This window comes from Mesoplodon mirus, assembly GCF_964341445.2.
Source record: "Mesoplodon mirus genome assembly, chromosome: 8".
Lineage (NCBI taxonomy): Eukaryota > Metazoa > Chordata > Mammalia > Artiodactyla > Ziphiidae > Mesoplodon > Mesoplodon mirus.
Window position 1 is genome coordinate 102,266,238 of NC_138984.1, and position 17,251 is coordinate 102,283,488.

The 17,251-nt window shown below is 41.1% G+C and overlaps 1 protein-coding gene across 2 annotated transcripts in view; it reads right to left on the reverse strand.

Annotated features, from left to right (window-relative positions):
- CNTNAP5 (contactin associated protein family member 5) overlaps nucleotides 1–17,251 on the reverse strand; it is a gene marked incomplete at its 5' end in the record, with an annotated part of 904,555 nt that overhangs the window by 369,032 nt on the left and 518,272 nt on the right. For both annotated transcript variants that reach the window (XM_082630066.1, XM_082630065.1), the window contains 2 exons: nucleotides 6,369–6,540; nucleotides 9,477–9,626. In XM_082630066.1, coding sequence (XP_082486192.1) covers nucleotides 6,369–6,540; nucleotides 9,477–9,626 — 322 coding nt within the window. The remainder of the gene's footprint in view (nucleotides 1–6,368; nucleotides 6,541–9,476; nucleotides 9,627–17,251) is intronic.

Here is a 17,251-nt window from a genome sequence, read left to right on the forward strand (position 1 = left end):
AATGAATTTACCATTACCAGGTGGGAAGGATGGGGGGAAGGGATGGATTGGGAGTTCAGTATTGACATGTACACACAGCTATATTGAAAATGGATAACCAAAAAGGACCTAATTTTAGAAAGTGTTAAGAGCAACACTGTCTCTAGAGAAAGCAACAACAAAGACCCCAGGAGCAGAGCCCCCGCTTTGGTACCTGTCTTTGCCACACTCCACAAAACTGCTATTTCCTTCTACTTTGAAAAACCAGAGCTGTGTGATCTCCAGGGACCTTCCCCAATATCTTCACTCTATGAGGAAGTAACACAGGAAACAGGACTGTGACCAGGGAAACCTTTGCCACGCACCAGAAGACCAGGTGCAGTCTCTGTCCATCTTTAGGAAGGTTTGCAGGAATATTTTTTGGTGGGTGGGGTCACTCTTATTATAATGATACCACCCCCCTCCCACAAGGTGTGAGCTTAGTCTAGAAGGTAAAACCAAGCTCTGACTTTCAGAAGAACCAACAAGTAAAATAACTGTCTTCAAAATAACAAAAAAAACAAGTAAAATGTGTTGGCAGCAGCAGTGATTCTGAGACCCACCCTCTCTTCCACCCCAAATAGCCCTTCACTCAGACACCTCTGAGGATCCGACTGTTTTCACTTATATTGTTCGTAGTGGGAAGCAGGGGAAGAGCTGAGTGACAAAGGCCAGGGAGGAAGATGGAATTCAGTTGCCCCCAGCAGTGTCCCTTGGACTGATTTCAAAACCCTTGGAGAGGGACACTGAGACAGAGCTGCTGGAACTCTCTAGAGACCCTGTGAGACTCTTACGAAGAGGGCAGCTGCTTGCAGGCCCAGTAGCAGCAGTACCCATTCCTCTCCCCCACACCTGGTCCCCTATTATACAGAATCCATGCAATCCCACTGCCTACAAGATTAGAAGCTTTAGGGCAGTGGTTCTCAAAGTCTGTCCCAGCAGCACCCTGGAATTTGTTAGAAAAGCAAATCTTCTGGCCCACCACAGGAAAAATCAGAAATTCTATGGGCGGGGCCCAGCAACTTGGATTGTAACAGGCCCTCTGGGTGATTCTGATGCAAACAGGCTGCAATTTGCCTGCAAAATTTAAGGAAGCATTCATTCCCAGGTTCATGTAAATTCAGGGTGTACACAGGCATGAAACTGGAAATGAGGACCACCTTAAATTGTGTGCCCTGGGCACATCACTTGCTCTCCTTACCCTCTCCAGGTCCAGAGAATGAATGCTTTAGGAGAATCCAGAGACCACAACCTTGGCACCAAAATTGATGTGCATCTTCCTAATAGGTGGTGGTTGGTGCCTCAGAGGGTCAGCTCAAAGTGAACTGAAACTCAAGGGAAGTCACTGAGCAACTGATCCGAGTGCACATATGAGGTCTAGATAGACCACACACCAGAGACTATGGGGGATCCTTGGCTACAGTGGGGGCTGGCGAAACATCAGAGGGAGACCTGAGCTTCTCCTTTCCCCATGGAAACTGGAGATTCAGCAAACCTTTGGCTATAGGAATTCACATGGCAAACTCACTGAGTATCTACTCTTTACTGGACATACAACTGAGCACCTGACTTCTTACATTCTCTCATTTAACTCTCAATGCGAAGGTAGGTTTTATTATCCTAGTTTTGCAAAAGAGGAAACAGACAAAAAGCTTAAATCCTATGTGTCCTATTTCAAGCCGACAAGAAGCATACTGGGAATTAAACATGTTCCAACACCTCTCAAATCCTCTGCCACCTGCACTGGGATGGATGACTTTCTCCAGGTGTGATGCCCACTTCCCCTCACTGACTCATCAGCATCCCTGTTTGCCCCTCCTGGTTTGGCTTCACACCTTGGATCTTGTCACCTATCGGAATGAAGTCTTAGACAGCATTTGGTGATTTGTTTCTTCTGCCCTGGGCTTTGAACCCTGAAGGACGGGATATGGCTCCTGTAATTAACTGCTCGGATCTTTCAACAGAAGCACTTCTTGACCTGGACCACCAAGAGTGGGACATCCTTATATCACTCAGACTTTGCCTGAGTAGAGTTCCCTAATATTCTGTAATAACCTAAATGAGAAAAGTGTTTGAAAAAGGATAGATAAATGTATACGTATAACTGATTCACTTTGCTAGACACCTGAAATGAACAAAACATTGTTAACCAACTATACTCCAATATAAATTAAAATTTAAAAAATATAAGCTATAAGGATACAGTGTAAAACATGGGGAATATAGCAAATATTTCATAATAACTATATATGGATTATAACCTTTAAAACTGTGAATCACTATATTGTACCCTTGAAACATATATAATATATAAAAAAAGACTACATATTCAAAAAAGAAAAAAGAGAATAAAGACCTTGCCTGATATCACATACCATTTTGAATGCCTCTCTTTTAAATGGAATCTCATCAGGCAGCTAAGGTTGACAAGGAATTTAATAGATGGCATATCCCTGAACAATTTTTATACAGTTGGGCGGAAGATGAGGTTACATATTTAGATCCACAGACACACAATGACTGTCATTTCCCAGTCAGATCCTCTTGAGTAGATAGTACCAAGGAGAGAACACGGGCAGTGTCTAACTCTGGATTGCAACTTCATTCCTGTGACCATGGAAAAGTAAACATTATCTCCAGGTCTTAGTATACCCCCTTGAAAAAATGGGGATATAAATGCTCTCATGCTCTCATATCTTCTACAACTCTTACCACATCTTATTTTACTCAAGAATATACAATAAGACTGCCTCGTTCATTCACTCAATGCCTGTTTATGAGGTCAAATAAACCAGGGCTTGATTCTGCTCTAAGCATACGTTGCTCGATGATGGTTGAGAATATCAAGCCTGGACTACTTTAAGCCCACAGGGTGCAAGAGATAAGTATAGTTCACGAAGAACCATGTTTTGGGATGAGGAGAACATGAGACTGGAGATTCAGCCTGCAGAGGAGGGATGGTGGCTGCACATCATATTCTAGAGGTTTAAAGACTACTGAAGGGGCTTGGGATCTGTCGGGGTCCCAACGGTGACTCCTACAAGGGTTCTCCCAACCTGACCTTGGACTGTCAGGAACTGGGCAGTCCTCCAATGGAGCCTCCTAAAGCCAGTGCTTTCCCTTCTGCCAGAGAAGTAGGCCAGCCCAGTTCCTCCACCTCCTTTCTTCCCTGAGGCCAGAAGCTTCAGAAAAGTGCCCATTACTGAGATGCAAATTGTTGGTTTAAATCCTTCAGTCCCTGAGAAGGAACTCTCCCAGCTTTACTCAAGACCTCAGCCATAAAAAATAATGAAATAATGTCATTTGCAGCAACAGGGATGGTGAAGTAAGTCAGACAGAGAAAGACAAATATCATATGATATCGCTTATACGTGAAATCTAAACTAAGGATACAAATGAACTTATTTACCAAACAGAAACAGACTCACAGACAGAGAAAACAAATTTATGGTTACTAAAGGGGGAAGGTAGGCGGGAGGGATAAATTAGGAGTTTGGGATTAACAAACACACACTACTATATATAAAATAGATAACCAACAAAGACCTACTGTATAGTGCAGGGAACTCGACTTAATATTCTGTAATAAGCTAAATGGGAAAAGATTCTGAAAAATAATAGATACATGTATATGTATAACTGAATCACTTTGCTGTACACCTGAAACTAACACAACATGTAAAATCAACTATACTGTAATATAAAATATAAATTTGTTTAAATAAATAAAATGCAACTGTACTCACAGTATGACATTTGAATATATTTTCATCAAAAATGCATAATAAAGGTAAGAAATTTAAAAATCAAAATTCTTTTTGTATGTTTTCACAAAATTATTTTCTTTTAAGCATTCAAAGCTTGCTATTACAAATAAAATATAAAATAGGAATCATAGTTAATGAAAACCAAAATTTTTAATCAAAATGATTTAAATAAAACGTGTCTAATGTTTTAAAATATTCATTGAATTTCATTAAACCTTACTAAATTTTTCTAAAAAAACCGCAAAAGCCGAAAACAAACCACAGCCAGACCGTTCTCTACCCCCTTGTCTCCCGCCAAACCTTGCCCCCCCAAGTGGCAAGCGCCTTGAAGGCAAAACTTCACACTTGCCCTTAAATCAGGTTCGTGTTGATTAACACATTAAAAATAAAATGCAAAACTCAGAAACCACCTGCTTTTCTAACCCCAGCTCCCGCTCTCCACCAAATGTTAAATAGAAGTTCAAGAAATAATTAGTTAAGCAAAGCCAGTTTCCCTTCTGTTAGAGACACTGTCTGGTAAATCAAGAAAAATGTCCCATTTACCCACTAAACTAAACACAATCCCTTATTATACAATTAACCAAAACACAATTGTATGTAATACAATTATACAGACTACAATTACACAAAAGTAATGATGCAGCATAGATGGCAATGGCGTCCATGTAATCGAAAATAATGAGAGCTCCCTTGATTAGAAATTAACTTATCACAAGAGATCCCTATTGAAAAATGTTCCCTCTACTGATCTACACTTTGCAAAAGGCGGTCTGGCTGATGAAGTCAGATGCTCCTGATTCATCATTAATAAAGACTATAGGGTAGCAACCATTCCGCACAGTGTTTTTTACTCTGAGGTCTCTAAACTAGCACAGTCTAATGAAGCATACATTTTATTACCCACTTTTCCAGCTGGCCAAATAGAAAAATATGAAGCAGGAGAGCCTGCAAGTCTGTGTGATTTGTTGACGATCCCATGTGGAGTGGTATTAATAGAGAAACATGCACATAAAGTTCCACCAACTTATAGCAGTCATTCCAAGCATGAGAGGAGATTATGGTCTGCAGAGCTGATTTCTGTGTGATGCTCAGTACAGGTACCTGCTACTTCTCATCATTGCTCCCCTGCACTGGGGCTGTCACCTCACTACCTCTGGCTGGTTCTTTTCCAATCCATCCTTCTCCCTTTTCCTGAGTACTCTTTTTATGAAGCTAATCTGACTACCTTCCCTGATTCCTCCTAGAGCACGAGGCTAAATGCCTTAGGCACGCAAAGTTCTCCCTAATTGGCCGTATTCACATCATGTGCTCTACTACCAAGACTCACCATCCCCACTGAGCTATATTTTGTGGAATCTAAAACACCATTCATTGGAAGACATGCCATTATTTTATATGCTTCAAAGAAAAATAAATATTGCCAATTCAACTTCTATAAACAATCAAGTGCAAAATGCGTCCCAATATTAGAGACATTTAAATGAAAACTAAGTGTCTTGAGTGGACAAAATACTTGCAAACCATGACCCTCCTCCCATTTCTATGACATTTCACATGCCATATCCTGCCAATATGCCTACAATACCATCACCCCCACTCCTCAGCTAAGCCTGCCCGTCCTTGAAAACTCAGCTCAACACCACTTCCTGAAAACCTTCCTGACCTCAGCTGTCACTGTCATATGTCCCACAAATAAGGGTACACTTCCTGGTCATTGATAGCATTTTATAATAATGTATAATTAATTCCCTGATAAAACACAAGCAGGGACTCTGTATCACCAACACACAGGCAAGCACATAACATGTATTCACCTATGTGGTAAATGGTATTTTGACTGGGGTGATTAGAATTGGAAGAAAGACGGAGGTTAAGTGCTAGAGAAGAAACATGGATCACATGATTAACCTTGCTGAAAATTCAGAGCCTCCTCCTCTTTTATTTTCTCCAGCATGTCTTTGAATCTAGAAACTTTAAATAGAAGAGGAGCCAGAGGCCTGGAGAAATGAAGAGGGAAAGGGAGCTTTTGCTAGATGTGTAGGTTGGGGAATAAAGGTGCTGATTCTCTGTCCAGGGTCCGGTCTCCTCTGGGCCAAAGAAACAGAGGGTTAGGAGTGGTGACAGCAAAGATCAGGCCCCCGGAGTCACTGTACAACTGGACTCTGTTATAGGAATCCCAGAGGGTTTGATTTTCATCTGTCAGTTTTAGAAAGGACACTCACTGCAGTGAAGAATGAAATGGTCTAGGAGAGAAGCAATTCCTCCCTCCTTTCTGCTTCACTCTTAACTTCAAAGTAATCAAATGTTGTTTACGCATAAAATTTTAATCCTTTCACAAATTTGTATTTTGATTTAATTTGCATATCCCATTTACTGCAAGTCGACATGAAGAGAGACTCAACTCATTTAAACCATTTTTCTGTGGGCCAGAAATCCTTTCAGAAATATTTTCCATTAGGTGACTCAATTATGTCTAATGTGGCTGATGTCAGGGGATTCGAATTTTGGTGAAAGAAGCTCATATTTAGAAGAGTGAAAATGGGAAGGTGGGTGGGAGAACAGAGGAGAAGAGACCATAATTACCTGTCTTTGATGCTACACAGATCAATGTGTAAATCACTAAAATTCCCCAGGGAACCTTGTTGAACTGAAATGAGGTCCTTGGGCTGGTTATCGATAAAGATGAGCCTCATGCAGCCTTGGAAAGCCTTAATGGGATTTAAGCACTGGGAATCGGTGAGATTGTCGGGGCACCCTGTGGGACAGAGAAGAAAAAAATGAAGACGAATACTGAAATGATCAGTTATTGCTTTGGCGACCTATTGATGGAAGACCTTAAGGTCTAATTATTTCAGTGTTTTTTCATTCACAGCAGTGCACACATTTTTGTTGTAAATCCTAGCACTCTCAGAGAGGGGACAAAACTGGTACAAAATGGGGCATACTCAATCACTGTATAGAGTAGAAAACAAAACGTGTTAAAGGGGATACCGATCCTATCGCATTTATCTCGTTCTTTTTTTTTTTTAACTTCATTAGGAGATGAGAAGTCAGCAGCAACTTTATTAGGAGAATCAAAGCCACAGAGACTTCAGGTAGTGGAATTATTAAAACCATGATATAAAATAAATATAGTTACTATACCTAAAGAAATAAACCCAGGGAATTAAAATATGTATCTCATTTGTTATTTCTTTTCACCCTGTTCATAAGCTATTTGCCCTTCTTTTGTGTGGTATACTTCACTCAGCCAAAGAAAGCAACATATCATAACTACTTGGGAATTTCTGTCTTGAAACACACTTTTAAATGCACACTTCAATTCTGAATTACACATTCAAAGAAAATTACGCTTTGGGTAACAATGGTAGCAGAGTAATTGTCTGGTTAATTGTCAGCATTATCAGGCTTGGTTCCTGAGAAAGGTACACACAGGAAAGTAGCTGGAATTTTGAAGTGATATGCAAAGCAAATCCAGATGCTAAAGGAACGAAGCGTTTAAATGCACATAGTTATAGGGCTGTAATCGCATACCTGAAAGGTTAATACTATACCTTTTTAAAGGGTGTTCTTTAAAAAAAAAAAAAAAAAAAAAAAAGACAGGCACTACACTGATTGAGCATAGCTTGCAACCAGGGAATAACTACGCATTAGGACAGGTATAGAGCCATGTACGTGCATGGGTGCTAGTGCTCTATAAACTCCATCCCAATGGTTTTAGTAGGTTCAGAGCATATGGGGATGCATGCTTGAAAACATGGCAATAACCCATAAATAATTGGGAATTATTTCAACCATCTCTAATAGACAGTCACTGCTGGGCTGAAGCACAGCAGTTGGTTAACGGCTCACAGGCACACTATAAAATGAAGAGAGATGCTACAACTTCTAATTGAAGCCATAGAGAGAATTTATGTAAGTTGACTATTATCACTCAAACTCATCTTTCACTTTCTTTAAGTTTACAGTCTACGAGTAGGACATTTCCTTAAACACTGTTCAGATCCCAGATAAATCTTCCCTACTCAGCCTGAAGCCCTGTTAAGACCCACGTCTAAAAACACTTCAAATGGGGGAGGGAAGCCATTTTGCCTTTGAGGCACTTCGGATGCTTAAGTAACATAATGAATTCAATGTCATTTTCCCCAGAAATAAATAAAAGGTTGCTTTTCTCTGCTGTCTATGAAACACTGCATATGATGCAAAATTATACAGTCTGTGAAACGTATCTTTGGGGGCCACCAGACCTTTCTTCTGCAGTCTTTACATTCCTTTGTTGTCACTAGTGTCTCATGGAGAACACAGATTTGGGGTTGAATCCTGCTTCTGCTACTCACACAAATTATTTCATCTCTGCAAACACAGGTCTTATTATCTGTAAAATGGGGTTAATATTACCTACCTCATAAGGATTCTGCATGAATTAAATGATGTAAGACATAAAATATTTACAGAGAATCAAAGTTTTCCCTTTTTAAAGGAATTTGTTATCCAGGCACATGTGGAGATTTGGAATGAAGGAAAGAGGCTCTGGCCCTGAAATCAAACCACAAAGGAATCACTCCGCACTGTTTCCCTCCCAGGACACCTGGATGTGTACACTGCATCTGTGCAAAGTCCCTTTTGTATTTCAAAGCTTAACCTCACGTCATTGGTATGAGAGAAGGGACTTGCAAATTCTCTTTTAGAGACTGCATTTTATAACTTTACAGGATACTTCTCTTTAGAACAGGCCCAGCTGAGACCCATATTTAGAAAAGCTGAAGCCAGTCTGTCCGTTCTAATGTAGAAAGCATGATGTTGTACATTGAACCTTTATCTCACTGAATTCTCCCAGAAATTCTGCTTTCTTTCCCAACGTCCTTGTTAAGGAAGCTCGGGGACCATGAGTAGGTTACTCGAGGTCACACAGCTACTGGAATTAATTACTCTTTAGAGATTGTTTCTACAATAACAACAATGGGCTAAGTAATTAGATACGAATATTTTAATGAAAAAAATCTTTAGAAAACTAAATAAAACTATACATACATCTATAAAAATGAAGCAAATGCCTAATTATATATTTTTCCTCCTTACCAGTTTGCCCGTGTGTTTTCATCTTTGCAAAGTTTCCTAGCATTGGAGGGGGCAGCGTCTATACTGGCTGCTCTTTGTGAAGCTACAAGTTCATGGGCTTCTCGGTCCTCCCCATTTTTAGCTGCCCCCCTCCATGGGCATGGCCTCCAGGGATGTGGGGAACAGATGGATAGGGGATTAAGAAAGCAAATCAGCAGAGAAATGACTAAGAAAGCTGAGGATGCTGGTTGTACCTTCCTACCTGGATTTTTTTTTTTTTCTCTTGCAGGTACTGTTGACGATCGGTACACTTTCTCCAAGTTTTCAGCTGAGTTTCTCTTTTGGAATATGATCACAGAGTCTGGCATGGCAACAAAAATCTCCTTTGGAATGTGTTATGTAACACCAGCTCTGACAGCTAGATTTTTTTTTTCCTTAGCACCAACCTAGATAATTTATATTTGTACAGCTGTGGGAAAGTTTGCTTCTCATTTCTTTGGGCTTGAAGGTAGGTGTACGTGCGTGTGTGCTGGCAGAATGGTCAATTTGACACAGAAAGAATTGTCATAATGAAATAACTGTCCACTGCATCCTCCCTCCTTTATTTTCAATCTCAAAAGCTGGGGAATTTACCTCCAAAGTAATAGCAATTTCCAGAATAAATCTGCATCCGGGTGGTGTCCTGAGTCGGGGATGCTGCATCGTTATCCAGAGTGAGAGTGATGCGGTTCCTTCTGGCGTTGATGCTCACAGAATGCCACAAGCCATCATTCAAGTCACTGCCTGCAAAAGAAACAGGAAGGGCAAGCGTAGGGATGAATGATTTGCGCAGGTGTGGAGAGAGCAGGGCTCATTTCCTTGCCTGCGGTGGTCCTTGTACATTCTCAGAGTGGCCCCTCTCTTCATTTGGCATACAACAAATCCTCAGCTGCTTCCCAAGCATCTTTCTTTTTCTTTTTACCACTTCATTCTATTATTTTCCTTTTTTAAAAGGGGCTGAACCACTTCTGACATGTTTGGTTTGAAAACAAAAGGGCAAAACACAAATGTGTTTGTATACTACAAAGGTATAGAAAACATTTATTGACTTATTGATATAAAATGCAGAGTAAAAAGTGAAAAAGAAAGAAAAAAAGAAAAATTCAAAACATTCCCGGTGATTTTTAATCTCTGAGTGTTGGGGTTATAGGCAATTTTAGTTTTCTCGCATTTTTCTACATGTGACTTATATTTCTTTTTTAGTAAAGAAAATAAACTGTTTTAGAGGCAAAAGTAGATGAGGAAAGCTAGATTCCAATGACATACCAGGCAGAGGAGTCTCCTGCTGAAAGGAGGTAACAGACTAGTTTAGTTCCAACCTTTTTCCTTAAGTAATTATGTGACACTGAGTCACCTACCTTCACGGAGCTCTGGTTTTATCTTCTGTAAATACCATAATTCTTACTCTGTATTATTGGCAAGGGATCCACTGAGATCAGACAGGAAATTTCCCAGGTTGTGGGCATAGTGGATGTTTATTAAAAGGCAGTTTCTCTCTCGTTCTTTTGCCCCAGATTCCTTGCACTGCACTGCCGACCTACCTTGTTGCGGAAAGTGTGCTGGGAACTATGCACCAGTGTTTCCACCCTTTCCTACAAAAAGTTTATCATCTTTTAAGGATCTGTCTGTGCAAAGTGCTTGCTGAAGGAAACATGGTCGTATTACCCAGTCCAGTCACAAAGATTTGTTTGTAACCAGATCACAGAGCCCCCCATGTCTTCACTCAATAGACATGTGCCCTGCTATGGGCCGAGTTACCCTCCTTTTCTCATTGCCTCAGTTTTCTCCCCTGCAAAATGGGGAGAATGACTGTACTCACAGGCTCTTGTGAGAATTATACCCGTTAATATAGTAGGGCTTGTAGGACAGTTCATATCACATCTCAAGTAGAAATCATGCTCGCTAAAGCAAAAGGTCAGAACAGCAACCACAAAATGCTCCCCTGCATTTGGGAGAAAGGATAGTCATATCATCTGGTCTCTATCCTGGGGTAATCCACAGTTAGATGGTAGAGACTTAGGCAAAAAGGCTTAAAATACTGTCCTTTGAGAATTTCAGGCTGGTGGCTTAGAGAAGCAAGCGAACAACAGCCCTGCTTGCAATTCGGGGTGAACCAGTAACATGGGGATAGAGAAGAAAGACCTAACTCCACATAAGGATCCTGAAAATACTTCATAGAAGAGGCGGTTTTTGAAAACTGCACAAGAGTTTCTCACTTCTGAAGAGTTCCGGGGGACAGAGAGCCTATACAGAGAAGCAAAGGTCTGGAATGAGAAGCAGGACAGGGCAACAGGAAAGCAGGTGGGAAGAGAATCCAGTCAGGGGCCTCGTGTGCCAGGCTAAGGAAGTCATTTCAACAATGTCCTCGGACAAAGGATTCTGGAGGGCATTTTACCCAAGCCAGTTGTCTCAGAAGCTCTGGCGATGGAGTCCCAGACATCTGCATTTTAAAAAAGCCCCCTTGATGATTCTGATGTGTAGCTAGGAATGAAATGACTAGTCTAGAAGTGATGAAATCACTGGGAGTCCAAGAGGGGACCATTAGCGTGGTGATGATCTGCCTGGAGCTGCACATTCAGAGACTCTGGTGGCCAAAAGTCGGGGCTGGGAGGAGGTGAGGCTGGAAACAGAATGACCAGGGTCTCAGCCAAAGTATTAGCAGCAAAAATGGAGAGGAAGGGATGGATGAAGAGCTATTTCCGGAGCTAAAGGAGTTCAGTCTTGGTAGCGCCTACAGGGGGGCAGTCCGTGAGAAACCAGCTGGGATGAAAGCACTGACAGTCAGACCTCTGGTCTCCTTAGAACAGCTACTGAAGAGCTCGTGCCCCTGAGCCATCTGATGGCAGGAGAAGCTGCCCCCGGGAAAGCACAGCACCAGGCTGGGGGCCCAGCTGCATTGCACCGGGGCAGCCGTGCTCCATCTGTTCAGAACGGCCCAGGTGTAGGTCTTCCTGCATTTCCTGCCAGCTCCCTTTTAGCCAGTGTTTGTTGTGGCCCTGAACATCTGCTTGGGGTGGAGAGGAGAATCCAGAAGCTACTCAGCCTGGAGGCCCTACTTTCCCCCAAAGGCCAGGGTCTGGGTCCCAGCAACAGGAATTCTGCTAATGCGGTAGAGGGTCTGTCAGGTGTTTCTTGGTGCTGAACATTTGACTTCTGTCAGGGGCATTTGGGGGACATGGCCAGCTGAGGCCTTTACTCCCTTTACTGTCATTTGCATACTGATTTAAATACCTCTGCATAACAGATGAGACTGCATTTGCAGGTAAACTCTAGACTGGGCTGGAAGGAAGTCAGTAACTAGTTCAACACATAGGGTGAAAATAGCCCCTAAGGGCCCAGCTAGGCATCAGGGATACAGTAGGGAAGAAAGTACAGATGGAGGCCAGGGGGGAGTGTGCCATCTAATTAGAGACACATCACTGAGTCACTGTACAGAGGACACTGGCCTCAGTATGAGGGGACCAGGGCTGGGGCTCAATCTTATATGTTCTGACTTGTGGTCCCATCCCTTCCCCAGGCCACTATCCACATTTCTGTCTTTAAAAACGTCACTTAATAAGGGTTTGCATGGTCAGTTGTTTGTTTTCTTTTTCTTTTCGTTTTTTCTTTCTGGTCTCCTTTTCCTTTTAATTTGATCTCTGTTGATCTTTTCCTACATGGTCTCTAGTCCCTGCAGGGAGAGCCTGTGTGAAATCTTAGCTCTTAGAATTATTCGAACAGTACTTCTTGCTGTTGACCACACAAAGGGATTACCTGGGCAGATTTTGAAAAGACGGGTACCTGGGCCCTACACCAGCTTCATTAAGGCAGACTTCTGGGGGTGGCCACAGGCCTTGGAAGTTTCAGAGACCCCCAGAGCTTCAATTGTGCAGCCGGGGTTGGGAACTAATCCATGAGAGGTTTCAGAAGAGGAAGGAAAGGAGCTAAGAAAAATAAGACTGTCTCAGAGGAGCTGACCTGGGCATAGATTCCAAGGCAAGAGAACTGGCAGATCCCTCTCTAAAAATCTGCTTCTACCTGGGCTCTCTTTTACCCTTCATTCTGTTAACGGATCCAAAATCACACCCCTGGAGCTTCTTTCAGTTTTTTGTTTTGTTGTGTTTTTTGTTTTTTTGCGGTACGTGGGCCTCTCACTGTTGTGGCCTCTCCCGCTGCGGAGCACAGGCTCCAGACGCGCAGGCTCAGCAGCCATGGCTCACGGGCCCAGCCACTCCATGGCATGTGGGATCTTCCCAGACTGAGGCACAAACCCGCATCCCCTGCATCGGCAGGCGGACTCTCAACCACTGAGCCACCAGGGAAGCCCCAGATTTATTTTTTAAGAATGCTCTTTAAAAGGTACAGGTTTAAGTGCTACTAATTATTCACAGATTAGGGAAAATCAATTCCATCAGGTTGCTTTCCTTCAAAAACCTGACATAAGGAGCTCTGAAAAACTAGAAGTTCTCAATGAAAGGAACAGGAAAGCGTTACCTTTGAGGCCAGGAACACCTTCTTGAGGAAAAAACCTCTCGGGGTGAAAAAATACAGTATTGAGGACCACTTTGGGGTGCTAAGCACTCATATGATTGAAAAGCTGAGGCTGAAAAGGTGGGACTTTGGTTCTGGAAAGATTATTGGATGACGACAAACATAAAATTTCTGAACTTTGATGTGATGTTAAATAATATTTGTCATCTCCCAGACTGGTAAAGAATAAAAACCAATTATAGTCTCTGTTAGTGGATATAGAGGGAAACAGGCAATTTCAAAATTGGTAATTCTTTCTAGAAGGCAATATACCAACAAGTATCAAAAACCCTAAAAATATCATACCTCATCTCTACGAATTTTATTCTGAAGAATTAATCCTAAAATAGTAACAGAGCTGCAAACAAGGTTTATGGTGAAGAGAGTTCATGACATCATTTATAATAGCAAAAATTCACAACTACTAATATTTCCAATAAGGGTAGGTTAGATAAATCAGATGCAGTATATTCAATAACATGGAATATAATCCTGAATCTTTGTTTTTCTGTATGAATTTTAGTATAATGCATCTAATGCCATGAAATAGACTGTGATGTTTCTATAGAGATTGTATTAAATTTGTAATTTAACTTAGGGAGAAATGATATCTTTATAATGTTGAGTTATCCCGTCCAAGAATGGGATATCTTTTTACATTTGTCCAAGTCTTATTCAGTGCCTTTCAGGAGTGTTTTAACATTTTTCTTGTATGGTTTTGCACATTTCTTGTCAAATTTATTCCAAGTATTTCACCCTCTTTGTCACTATTGTAAATGAAATTTTCTCTACCATTAATAATAATAATAATAACATGGAATATAATATAGTCATTAAAAATCATAATTCCAAGAATGATAGTGATATCCTGAAAAGTGAAAAACAGTATGTGTGGTACGGCTCCCATTTTGTTAAAAATAACTACAGAAATACTGGAATGATATTGAATGATAGAATCACAGATTCTTTTTTCTTATACAGAGTAGTAGAATTTGCCAAGTTTCTAAAAAAGTGTGCGACGTTTATAATCATTTTTTCAAAACTAACAAACTGTTGAGGCTGAGATAAAGGATAGGGAAAGTTTTCATTCTTTTCCACTTCTTGCCCCCATTATTTAAAGTGGCTGCTTCCTGGTCCCAGAATTCAGCCTAAGCCATTAGTATAAAAGGTCTCTCACAGAGAGGGTTAAATAGTCTTAGAAGATTTTCTTCATGGAAAAAAAAAAAAAAAGACACTTTCCGTCCTTGCAACTGAACTTGCAAATTGAAATATGAAACACAGCCCAATTGTAAAAATAGCTAATAATACACTCTACCAGTATTGAATATCTACAATGTACCAGGCACTTTCAATATATAATTCCTAGTTCTCACCATAGTCCTGGAGGCCAAGCTTTAGAGTCCTCATGTTGTATATGCTAAAAGAGAAAATTGGTGAGGCTGCCCTGGGTCCTATGGCTACCACAGAGCCAGAATTCAAAGGGTCAGGCACCTAGGCTGAGCTGTCAGGCATGCAGGATGATCTGCTTCTGCTTTCCACACTTCCAAAGCTAGCCCTGTTCTGCTCCAGGAATTGCTCTGATGGCCAATTACCTCTGCAGAGCTCTATTTTCTGCTGTGGAATTCACCTTTGCTTTTATTTACTTATATTTTTGAAATAGCTTTATTGAGATAAAATTCACATACTGTACACTCCTTCTATGTAAAATGCAGTTCAATGTTTTTTTGTATATTCACAGAGTTAGGGAGCAATCACAATTAATTTTAAAATGTCTGGAGCCTCCCAAAGAAATGCTGTAACCTTAGCTATCAGGCTCCAATCTCCCCAGTCACCCACCTAAAGCTGTGCCAGCCACTCATCCACTTTCTGTCTCTATGGATTTGCTGACTGAGGAGATTTCATATAGATGAAGTCATACATCATGTTCCCTTTTGTGACTGGCTTCTTTTGCTTCACATGATGTTTTCAAGGCTCATCGTAGGTAGCAGCTTGTATCAGTCTATCTGTATGTCTGAATGTCTTTCCATTGTGTGGATAGACCACAGTTTGTTTATCCTTTTGACAGTTGATGGACACTTGGGTTGCTTCCACTTTGCAGGTTTTATGAATAATGCTGCTATGAACATTCTTGTACAAATTTCTGTGTGGACCTATGTTTCCAGTTCTCTTAGATGTACACCTAGGAGTGGAATCGCTGAATCATATGGTAACTCCATAGTTAACCTTTTGAGGAACTGCCAGAGTATTTCCAAAGTGGCTGCACCAGTTTCTATTCTCACAAGGCAACTTCCCCTTTGACAAGACTGAGTTCAAACTTTGGTCCTGTCCTTTCGTGGAACTTCTAGCTTCTAAGAAGGATTAAGACACAAGTCAACTTTTTTTTTTCTTAAAATGTCCACTTAGGTCTGACCTTGGATTTCTCACTTTTACTACTTCGATTTTATTTTTCTAGATAAATATCATTACCAACATCTCATGTGGTTTGTTTGTTTTTTTATTTGTTTTTGCAGTATACGGGCCTCTCACTGTTGTGGCCTCTCCCATTGTGGAGCACAGGCTCCGGACGCACAGGCTCAGCGGCCATGGGTCACGGGCCCAGCCACTCCGCGGCATGTGGGATCTTCCCGGACCGGGGCATGATCCCGTGTCCCCTGCATCGGCAGGCAGACTCTCAACCACTGCGCCACCACGGAAGCCCCTCCTGTGTTCTTTTAATACTTTTTATAATGAGACCTTTCCAATAATTTACAGTTCACATTTGACGAAATTGACACTAAAAGCAGTTAAGCAATATGCTGAAGGCCTAAACGTTTTTATAGGAGTAACATTTTCCCTTAAAGTAGAGTTTCTCAACTCTGTCACTGGGTGTTTGGGACTGGATAATCTTTTGTTGAGGGTGTGGTATTCTGTACTATGCTTCTTGTGTAGGATGGTTAGCAGCATCCCTGAATCCCTGGATGCCCCCATCCCCAACTCCTTGGATGCCCCCATCCCCAGCACCAAAAACATCACCATCACCAAACATGGAGTTATATGAGCTGTTTGTATATTTTGGAAATTAACCCTTTGTTGGTTGCATCGTTTGCAAATACTTTCTCCCATTCTGTAGGTTGTCTTTTCGTTTTGTTTATGGTTTCCTTTACTGTGCAGACACTTTTAAGTTTAATTACGTCCCATTTGTTTATTTTCGTTTTTATTTCCATCACTCTAGGAGATGGATCAAAAAAAACACATTGCTGTGATTTAGGTTAAAGAGTCTTCTGTCCATGTTTTCCTCTAGGAGGTTGGGATGAACATATACACACTACCATATATAAAATAGACAACCAACAAGTGCCTACCGTGTAACACAGGGAGCTATATTCACTCTATTGTAATGACCTATAATGGAAAAGAATCTGAAAAACAATAGTTCTATATGTATTATATATCTGAATAACTTTGCTGCACACCTGAAACTAACACAATGTTGTAAATTAACTGTACTGCAAGTAAAAAATAAATAAATAAAGGGGAAAAAAACCCACCACCACCAACCTTAGAGTTTTATGAGAATAAAATGATAAATTTATATGGATATGTTTAGCACATTATTTGGCTATGCTAGAAAATTATAAAGTTAGGTTTGTGCTTAAAAACAAAAACAGATCATCACCAGACATTGCCAGAAGTCCCCTGCATGGGATTGGGGGAACAGGAGACCGGGGTAGATGGGGGTGGAGAATTTCCCTTGGTTGAGGACTACTGGGTTCAGGGAATAATTCTGAGATTGCAGAGTCTCAGAAAGCAAGGGCTTGCTTTATGTCTCCCTCCCTTTCTGTTTTTCTCTCATTCTCAGTCCAGTTCCTAACAGATCTTTG